General features: G+C 35.3%; 1 protein-coding gene across 2 annotated transcripts in view; it reads right to left on the bottom strand.

Moving 5' to 3' along the window:
* Nucleotides 1-7,600: 7,600 nt before the first annotated feature.
* The window catches only part of Dmxl1 (Dmx like 1), a 165,664-nt gene continuing 162,228 nt past the window's right edge, over nucleotides 7,601-11,036 (bottom strand). For both annotated transcript variants that reach the window (XM_063230962.1, XM_063230963.1), the window contains one exon: nucleotides 7,601-9,725. In XM_063230962.1, coding sequence (XP_063087032.1) covers nucleotides 9,501-9,725 — 225 coding nt within the window. In that variant the 3' untranslated portion in view covers nucleotides 7,601-9,500. The remainder of the gene's footprint in view (nucleotides 9,726-11,036) is intronic.

The following is an 11,036-nucleotide window of genomic DNA, read 5'->3' as shown; positions in this document are numbered from 1 at the left end:
CTGAATAATTACTGCATGACAGCAATACACAATGTATCAAGTGTTGTAAGTGTCCTACTACCCTGTCTTGAAACTCATTTTCATTGTTTATCTGTATTTCTCTTTAAAGAAAAAATACAAACAGAATCTTAAAAGCTGTTAGGGAAAAGAAACAAATCACCTATAAAGGAAAGCCCATCAGATCACAGCTCACTTCTTAGAACAAACTCTCAAGTCAAGGATAGCTTGGAGTGAAGTATTCCAAGTTCTAAAGGAAAACAACTTTTAATTCAGATTGATGTGCCCTGCAATGTTATCTTTCAAAACTAATGGAGAAATAAGGTACTTTCATGACAAACAACATCAGAGGAAATTTATAACTGCCAAACCAGCACTTCAAAATGTTCTGAAGGACATTCTAGAAAGAGAGAATAAGGACTACAGCTCTATAAACTCCAACAGAAGGAATCCACCAGGCAAGGCAAACAATGAGAGGGAGAGGAAAAAAGAAGGGGTAGGGGGAGGAGTGAGAGCCAACAACGGGAAAACGAAATGACAAGAATAAGTCAATATGTGTCAGTTATAATCATCAATGTGAATAGTCTCAATTCACCAGTCAAAACACACAGTCTGGCAAAATGGATCAAGAAGCAAGATCCAACAATGTACAGTGTACTAGAAACACATGTAATCCAAAAAGAAATTCACAGACTGAAAGTCAAAGGATGGAAAATAGTATTCCATGCGACAAGAACCCTGTCTGGCAAGTGCAAGATCTTGAGTTCAATTTCCAGTACCAAAAATAAATGAAATCAGGAGTAAGACAAGACTATCACCACTCCTGTTCAAAACTGCAACAAAAGATCAGCCAGCACAATTAAGCAAGAGAAGGAAAGAAAAAAGGCTATGTGTAAGAAAAGAAGTCAAATTATTATCTGCAGATAATGATACTCTATGTAGCAGATCCATAAAAATTTTACCAAGACTACTAGAATGACCAAATTTAATACTATAATACTATACAAAATCAACACACAAAAATCAATAGTATTTCTGTACATCAATAATGAATTCACTGAGGAAGCAATCAGAAAAAATACCATTCACATGACCATCAAGAAAAATTAAATACTTACAAAGAAACCTAACCAAGGAAGTGAAAGACTTCTATAATGAAAAATACAGTATTTTGAAAAAAGATTAAGAGGGTGCTAGAAAATTGAAAGTTATCCAGTGTCTGGAGAGGCAGAACCAGTATAGTGAAAATGGTTCCAGAAATGATACACAGATTTAATGTAACAATTTAATTTGATTGTAATCCCAATCAAACAGCATCCCTCACCAAATTAGAGAAAACCACCCTGAAATTAATATGGAACCAGAAGAGACCTAGAATAGCAAAAGCAATCCTGGTAAGTATAGCAAATCACAATTCCAGACAAAGTTATATCACAAAGCCACAGTGATAAAAACACCAAGTAGAACATGGAACAGAAGGTACAGAGACAACTACAAGTTCATTCTGCTATTGGATTTTTGAAAAGGCTTCAAAGACATGGACTGGGGGAAAACTAGATGTTTAAAATAAATGGTTCTGGAAAAATTGGCTATCTACATGCAGAAGATCAAATCTGTATCTTTTACCATGTATTAAGCTAAAATAAAAATGGATCAAAGATTTAAATGTTAAAACAGAAACAATCTAGTGTAAGATAAAACAGGTAAAATGAAGAAATAGGCAAGTAGTTTCAAACCTGTGGTATACATGCGGCAGCAGAATGTCTGGATCACTCTATTACTCAAAGCTCTAAAAGGTTCATAATTGCTAACATAGGTGGAGGCATGCACTTTCTAAATGGAACCCCAACTGTATAATAAATGGCACTAACGGGGCTGGGGATTTAGCTCAGCGGCATAAGCACCTGCCTTGTGAGCAGGAGGTCGTGAGTTCAATCCCTGGTACCGGTTTAAAAAAAAAATGGCACTAACAATCAACTAATGGGATCATATCAAAGTATAAACTTCTCCACAGCAAAGGAAACAATTCAGTGAAGACAGAATGGGAAAGGATGGGAAAGTTTTGCCAGCTACTGTGAAGACAGAGTACTAATATATAGAATATTACAGAAACTCAAAAACACTAGACTCTTCCAAACTGAAAGCCCCAATCAAAAGGTGGGCAACTGAAATGAACACACCTCTCAGAAGAATTAGTACAAATAGTCAACAGTATATAAAAAGTTCAACACCTCTGGTCATTGGAGAAATGAAAATGAAAGACACCAAGATTCCATCTCATTCCAGAAAGAATGGCTATTATCAAGAAACTAAACATAGTAAGTGCTGGTGATTGTGTGTGTGTGGGAAGGGTAACTCTACGTTGTTGATGGGAATGTAAACAAGTATAATTATTATGGAAATCAGGAAGAGTCCTCAAAAATCTAAAATAGAAATTCCATTCTACCCAACCATTTCCCTTGTAGGTACTTTTCATACCCATGTTTATAACAGCACAATTCATAATAGCTAAATCTTGGGAAACAGAGTTGCACGTCAGTCAACAGAAGAATGGATAAAGAAACTGTGCATTTATACATAGTAGAGTATTATATCCTGAAGGATAAAGGAGTCATTCATAGAAAATGGATACATCCTGAGATCATGTTTAGTGAAATAAATCATACACAAACTTAAATACTGCATTATTTTTTTCAATGAGAAACTCAACATATAAAGAGCAAAATAAAAAGACAGATAATAGGAAATAAAAATTCATCTTTTTCAAATGGGAATGGGACCAAAGTGGGGTGGGGAGATGGAGATGAAAAAAGAATTGAATTGTGAGGGCTGGGGATTTAGCTCAGTGGCATAAACACCTACCTGCATGGCAAGTGCGAGGTCGCAGATTTGATGCCTGGTACCAAACAAAACAAAACAATTCATACCATCACGTGTAATAAAGTCAATTCAGAGTGGATGTGGTGCCAGCAGGCAGGGAAACATGAATGCAAATTCAGCAGAGCTCCCAAGTGGCCAGGTACAGTTTTTCCGTCCCATGAATCTCAACAGTGGGCTTCAAGTTAATAAATCGTGTAAACAGATGTGCTATCAAACAGGTGTCTTTGTTTCACTTATGGAGCACAGACTGAATAGTTAGTATAAAGGCTGTAGGACTTGTAGAGTTGCATGTGAATGCTGACTTCAATTTAATGTCATCAACTGCATTATACTCTCAAAGAAAACCAGCCAGCGTCCTCTGAAACTCTTACCTTGAACAATCTTAGATTGAATCTTTTTCCAATGTTAAAGCTATTCTACAATCTACTTAATGAGGCCACATTTGTCAATCTTACTGATCTTCTAGACAACTTGCAGGTTCTACATCAGTGTTTGCTGTTTTACTTTGCACTTTGCTTCTGGAGAAACAGATCCCTTAAAGCTCATCAACAAAACTCTGGCTAGTTTCAGACTTCTGCAGCTTTATCACCTCTGAGCCTTCATAAAATTGACAAGCATTGGGGCCTTGTTCTGCAGTACACTCTAGCTAATGGGATGCTGTGGCTGGCTGTATCGTCTGTTAAAACTTTCCCCACATCAACAATAACACTGTATTACTTCCTTAGCATTCATATATTCATTGGAGTAGCATTTTTAGTTTTCAAAAACTTTGCTTCTGCATTTACAACTTGGCTGTTTGTCACATGCAGCCTAATCTTTAGCTTATATCCTTTGATATTCTTTAAGCTTAAAGATCTCTACTTTTAAAAAAAACTCTAGCTTTTAAAAGAACAGGCGGGGCTGGGGGTTTAGCTCAGTGGCATAAGCACCTGCCTTGCAAGCAGGCGGTCATGAGTTCGATCCCTGGTACCGATAAAAATGAAAAAGACAAAAAAAAAAAAAAAAAAAAAAAAAAAAAAAGAACAGGCAAGAGACTCTTCCTTTCATTTTAACAGTTAAAAATACCATGGCAGGGTTCTTAACAGGCCTAATTTCAATACTGCTGTGCCTCTGTCAGTAAGGATACTGGGGGGGGGGGGGGAAGAACTACAGTGGACTAGCCAGTCAGAAGACAATCAGGAGAATTCAGTTTATAACCTTGTATAGGCTCCAAAACAATTACAAAGGAATATAAAAAGACCACCAATTACAATAATGAAAAAATTTGGAATATGAAATTAAAATGTGAAAGAAATGAAATATATGCATTGCTGGGAAAATATCACAGGTACACCCTGCATGATGCAATTGCAACTAACCGTTAATTTACACAACACTATGTGCAAAGCACAATACTGTTCTATGCTCTTACACTGTTCCTTTTTTAAAACATTCCATTTACAACTAATGAGGATGAACACATTTTATGCTAGTTATTTTAAAGAGAATAAAACCAAACAAAATGAATCAGAAATAAAGCCAATCAAAACAATAAAAGCAATACAGAACTTCAAAACAAGATACTAGGAAGTCAACAGTGGCTATCATAATGCCTCTTATCTTCAACACAGCTATCCATACCATCAGACATAATGAAACAGTAAAACCAATAAAAACAAAAAATGAAATTGATACTTTAAAGCAAGATACTAGGAAATCAACAATGGCTACCGTATATCTTGTTATCTTCAAAGTAACTACCCATACCATCAGACACACTAATAGAATCAAAGAAAACAGAATCAAACAAACAAAAAAGATATAGGACTTCAAAACAAGTTAATGGGACATTAACAATGGCTGCCACCTTCCCTTTTTAGATGTTTCCTCCCTTCCCACTTTCCCAGTATTTATTGTATATTTTGGATCCAACTCCTTCAGTTTTTATACTAGGGAGACAACATGTTCGCCCATGAGCATGATCTCCAGATGTATCCATTTACCTACAAGAGCCTCTAGATTACCCTTCTTTATAGCTGAGTAGCTTTCCATCGTAAAAAAAAATGCCATACCTTATCCATTCTGCAGTTGATGGGCAAGCTCTACTTTTTTTCTGGTCCTTGTTGTATGGAGTACTGTCTTCTCTTTTCCAGCCTTCAGTCCATGAATTCCCTTTAAAGTCAAATGTTCTTGTATACAGCATATTGATGGATCCTGTCTCCCGATTCGCTCTGCCCTTGTTTTTAATTGGTGAATTGAGGCCATCTGCATTAATGGTTATGGCCAACACATTCTGTCTCATGGCTGCCATTGGCTCCCCGCTTTTTCCTTCCAGTCAGTTGCCTGCCCTACTTGGCAATCTCCCTCTGCTGCTGTTCCTGGAGCTGTAGTCATCTTACTCTCTCTAGAATATCTTTCAGCACTCTCTGTAGAGTTGGTTTGGTGGTTATCAATTCTTTCAGTTCTTCGTTTTTTTTTTTTTTTAAATCGGTACCGGGGATCGAATTCACGACTGCCTGCTTGCAAGGCAGGTGCTTATGCCGTTGAGCTAAATTCCCAGCCCCCTTTATCATTAATTTTAAAGTTTTGCAGGGCACATCAATCTGAGTTGGAAGTTGTTTTCTTTAGGACTTGAAACACTTTACTCCAAGCTATTTTTGACTTGATGGTTTAGGTTGAGAAGTCTGCTGCAATTCTGATGGGTTTTCCTTATAGGTGATCTATTTTTTTTCTCCAGCAGCCTTTAATATTCTGTTGAAATAAATTGTGGAATCTTACATGTCTGGGTGTAGATTTATTTGGGTTATGGCATTATTGGGTTACGGTAGCCATTGTTGGTTTATGGCTAGTTGCAGTTCTATATCCCTCCCTTGTCAGTTTCTTTTTCCCATTCTTGGAAGTTTTCTGCTATTACTTTTGTCAAGTCTTATGTCATTTGTGTTTGTGTTGACCCCTGACTCCTATCATCTCTGAATTATTTCTTTTTGCATCACTTTGCAGCCACTGAATTACTATTTTTTTTTTGTACCGGGGATTGAACTCACACTTGCCAGGCAGGCACTTATGCCACTGAGCTAAATCCCTGGCCCCTGGTTATTTTAAAGAAATCTTTCCTTTTCACAATTGCTGGCTGCAAGACTGTTGGCCCAGTCTTCAAGGTCTGAAAGTCTATCTTCAGTTTCTTTTTTACAGTGGTTTTCTTTGGTTTCACTGGAGTTTTTAATTTCCTGGATATCGTTTAAATCTGTTTCATGTATTACAATTCCTTACTATAGTGTTCATTCAAGGTTTCCATCCTTTTCCTATGCTTTTTTTTTAATCTATGTCTTTAGCTATGCTCAGCAACTTTTTCACTGTTTGTCATTTCTTCTTTGTCTTTACTATACCTGATTACTTTTACAGATTCATGAATTTGTTTCTTTAGCTCAGATGCTACATTTTCTGAAATTTCAGGTGTAAGATGTCCAGTTTCTCCCATCTGTGTCTCCCAGACTTACTCTGTGTGGGCTGGAGGTCTGAGACTGTCTTTTGCTCCTTCATCTTGACACTTTCCTGGGTCCCTCTGGAAGAGGTGGCTGTGGGGTCCCAAGCGTTTTTTTTTTTTATTTTTTTATCGGTACCAGGGACCGAACTCACGCCTGCCTGCTTGCAAGGCAGGCGCTTATGCCACTGAGCTAAATCCCCAGCCCATCGCAAGCATTTTCTACATTGACTATCCATTAGCAGTGTGGGGCAATGGGCAAGGCACCTTGATTTCCCCTATCCTGGGTTCCCAGAAAGATGGTGGGATGTGGAGTGGGTTTCTTCAGCCAAATGCAGCTTCTCGGACACTCCCGATGGGGTCAGGTGCATGGGGATTTGGCTGGCTGGTTCTCCTGGCTCACGCTGGCTACCAGTCTGGATGGCAGCTGGTAGGCTTGGCTAGTTGATTTTTTTGATGTTCTACTCTGGCAAATGCTTATTTAGTTTGACCTTTCTCTGGCAGCTTGTACAGCACTTGTCTAGTATGTGTCAGCACTGTGCCAGTCTAGTATGTGTCAGCACTCTGGCAGAGGTACAGCACTTGTCTAGTATGTGTCAGCCTGTGAGTCTGAGCCTCACTACTGGAAAAAAATAAGAAAACAAAATACTTTTTTGTTTGCTTGCTATTTTAACTTATACTGTGCTCTCCTGTCATATGATAAAGTTTTTGCCTAGTAAAATATGACTAGGTTTCTAATTCTGTTGAAAAACATTTGTACCCTTAAGACTGTATAAATTTTTTCTTCAAATGTGTATCTCTGTATTGTTTTAATTGTTGAGACAATGTAAAAAAGTTTCTTTTTCAAAGAAATTTTTCAAGAAGTAAACAAGGCAAAGAGTGAGCAAGAAAGAGAATGAAGATGGTTATCATAGCAAGGTTGGAAAAACCTCTACTTTTTGGAAACTGAATCTAACAATATTGTGAATCAGAAAACAGAATTAGAAATGTATCCTGATGTACCTAAACACTAGTTATATGGCTAGTGAAAACTTACATGGATGTGTGTCATTTCATATTTCATACACAGTTCACCTATTTTCATTCCCACCTTTCTTAATACTTACTAAGTGAAAAAGATTACAGAAAAGAAAAAACAGGCTATTGAGAAAATTATTCGCTACTCATCAGTTCTAAAGACAGAAATATTTCATTTTAAAATACCATGTAAAATCAACTAAGTTGGCATAAATATGACTTAAAATAATAGCATGCCAAAAAAAGTCACTGCATGATTGTTTATTTAAAATATTATGACTCTGGTTGTAAATACATATGGACTTACATAATTTATGGCTATTCATATAAACCTTCAATTAAAATGGTTAATTATTCATCCCCAATGACTTGTTTTAATAAGAACAACGGTAAATTTTCTAACTGGCTTAAAGTGTCTATGCTTTTTGAAACTTGATTCATGAAAAAATTACTGAAAAATAATTTAAACTTAACTGCATCAAACAATAGTATTATTCCAATGCTGTCACAGATTTCTCCATGGCAAAACAGGCATATATTGCTATTGCATAACTTATAGGTACAAGTTTTTATGTACATATCAACTCTCTCTACTTAACAGCAGACAGTGTTTCCACTGCACCTTGCTCAATACATGTAAAATTACGAAATACAATTTACAAAATCTTTAACAATATACTTTTATGACAAAAGTATCCTGAGGATATTACAAAATTCATTTTCTAGCCCTTCATTTCTTTGCTTTGACTCTTTAATTTCTAAGACAATAGTTGTCTACATGTCATTACATAAAAATTCCTTTAATTTGTAATTCCTAAAATAAATTTAAGTTAAATAGTAGATAATTGTCCCTTAAAACACCTGTCTCTCTCCAGTCTCATTTGTCAAAATCAAGTATTTATCAAGTTTTATATAATTCTGAATCAGAAAATGTATAGCACAAAACAGACAGAAATAGCATATCTAAGTTAAAAGCACTGTGAATTTTAAATATTTTGGTCATATTTTATAATAAAATATTTTGGCAAAAATAATAAAATATAATATTTAATTTATTTTCTATTAATAGATATGAAGGGTATTTTACATTTATAAATACTACTTAATTTGACTGTTTTCACATTTGTTTCTAAAAACACTGCTGCAAGGCTTTCAGAATTTTGAGACTAAAAGCACCTAAAAAAAATAAAAAAAATTTTAAGGAAAATGTATGATATTCAAGAACTCTGTCAAACTCATAACTTTTAAGTATCTTATATATGCCAACAGAATCTTTATTGCCTATTAAGACTTATTTGATTCAGTGTAATCTAAAAATAACAATCTTGGAAGCCTTATTGACATTTATTTGAAAATTAGGATGGGAATTCAAACATTTTAAAATAAAAAACATTTGCAAAAAAAGTTGTTATTCTGGTGGCAGTAGTTGTCATGGCACAAAAACACATGAAAAAACTTGTGGTTTTTGCATATATATATATATATACAAACTTAATTCAAAGGTGTAAGCTATATATATACACACACACACATATACATTCACACACATATATACACACACAAATACATTTACACACACATACAATTTAGGCTCTGGAAGGGAAACTGATGAAACCTTTACACAATGAACCATTTATCTCATTTATCATTGAAGTCCCAATGAGTTTTAATGGAGAGCTTCATTATCTGTTTCATTCTTACGCAAGTATCAATCTATCATTAATTAAGAGAAGATTTTCAGATGTATTGTCTGATAAAAGAGTAGTGAATGTGAATTAAGTGATGAGTATGTGAGTCTTTACTTAAATGTTATTTTTACTGTTAAAGAACTCATGCAGATATATCTGCAGAAAAATTGATAAACAATAAGAAAACAAAATTCCTTTAACACTATGACATACTCATAACGTACTATACGTGTGTTACTACAGGATTACTTACAAATTCTACCTTAAGTGATCTAATAAAATTATGAATGATTTTGTTAATTTTTAAGGCATCAGTGCATCAATGAGGGCAAAGCTCCATAAGTAAATATGAAAACAACGCATCAGCTTATTTGTGGTATAGAGTGATTACTATATATTATATTTGTTGGCCACTTCCATCAAAAGGGTAATAAATTATATGTCTTCTTGTAAAAATGTTACAGCATAAATTTCACATCATTTTTTAACACTTCACGTAAGGGGCTGAACTGGTCTGGTAGTATTCTCATCTTCATTGTTCCATCAGCTCCACAAGAGAAAATATGATTTGTTGGTCCTGTCTCAATTTGCATCACCCCAGTTCCAATATTCCTAAAAATGGACTGCCGAGCATGTTCATTGATAAAAGTGTGGAGAAGACTAAAGGTAGCAAGACTCCAAATCTGAAAAATATTAAGGACAAAACAAACATGTAGCTGATGATTTTTAGAATTCAAGTGAAAAATTCAGCCCACCTAAACAAAGATAAAGAAATACCTCTGCAGGTTTAAGATCACAATGCTTTGATTCTGTATATCATACTACAATTTATCAAACGCTTTTATATTAGATGCTTAAAATTCAACCAGTAAGAGAATAAGGTATCAATGTCTCCTGCATTGGAGATGAGAATATCTATGTAAACTATCTATGTAAAATATCTATGTAAAAGGATGTTAGGTATACAATGTTACAAAAACTTTAATATTACAATCAAGGCTTTCTGTCTCTCAGCAGAACTTTGGCTGGGCAGTTGTGCAATGGGGTAACACACCTTCTTTGTAATATGGAATATTCACCCAGGGATTATCACAGCTGGAAAGAGTGATAGCTGGAGGCCCACTAGCCCAGCAAAGCTATGCTTTAATTACGAGACAAAATCAGCTATTAAAACTGGGGACATTTAATTTTACTAAGATTTCATATTTTCAGCCGTTATAAATATCCCAGGGGCTGGGGATTTAGCTCAGCAGCATAAACGCCGGCCTTGCAAGCAGGCAGTCTTGAGTTCGATCCCCTGTACCGATAAAAAGGAAAAAGACCCAAAAAAAAAAAAAAAAAAAAAAAAAAAAAACAACCCCTGATTTGGTCAATTTTACCTGAACAATTAAATTTACTGGTTGACAATAGCTCTGTCCCACCTCATGCCCATCTGCCTTGCGAGTTCCTAGTTTTCCCCAACTTTAGACCCGTCTCACCTCATGATTTTACACTATAAAAATCCCGAGAAAATACAGAATCCTTGGCAACCCACTTGGGACCCCTTCTGCCTCTCTCTCAGACAGAAGCTTTCTTTCTCTCAATAAATATTTCTACTCTTAAAAAAAAAAGTACCTGTTTCTTTTTTTTTTTCCTGATTTTTTGGTACCAATAATTGAACTCATGACCTCACACTTGCCAGGCAGGTGCCTATGCCACTGAGCTAAATCCCTGGCCCGAATGTGCCTGTTTCTAAAGCAAATTATCAGCATTTTCACTTACATGCTTTTAGGGTATATATTTCAGGATTACGGAAATCAATTTATTTCCTGATTTTATTGAGATCACTTAGGAAAAATTTTTTTCTAAGAAACAGAATGATTATGCTAACCTGTATGTACATGGATTTGTTAAGTTACAGCTTCTGAATGCATTTTATATTTCCAAGCTTTTGCTTAAGTAAGCAATAAACCTCAGAATCAGTATATAAACTAAAGAAATGGCCTAAATCAAAC

The sequence above is a fragment of the Cavia porcellus genome, unplaced genomic scaffold (assembly GCF_034190915.1).
Source record: "Cavia porcellus strain 051 isolate PalLab524CR breed Dunkin Hartley unplaced genomic scaffold, mCavPor4.1 scaffold_19, whole genome shotgun sequence".
NCBI classification, from domain to species: domain Eukaryota; kingdom Metazoa; phylum Chordata; class Mammalia; order Rodentia; family Caviidae; genus Cavia; species Cavia porcellus.
The sequence above is the reverse complement of the archived record's forward strand: the minus strand, read 5'-3'. Positions and strand labels throughout refer to the sequence as shown.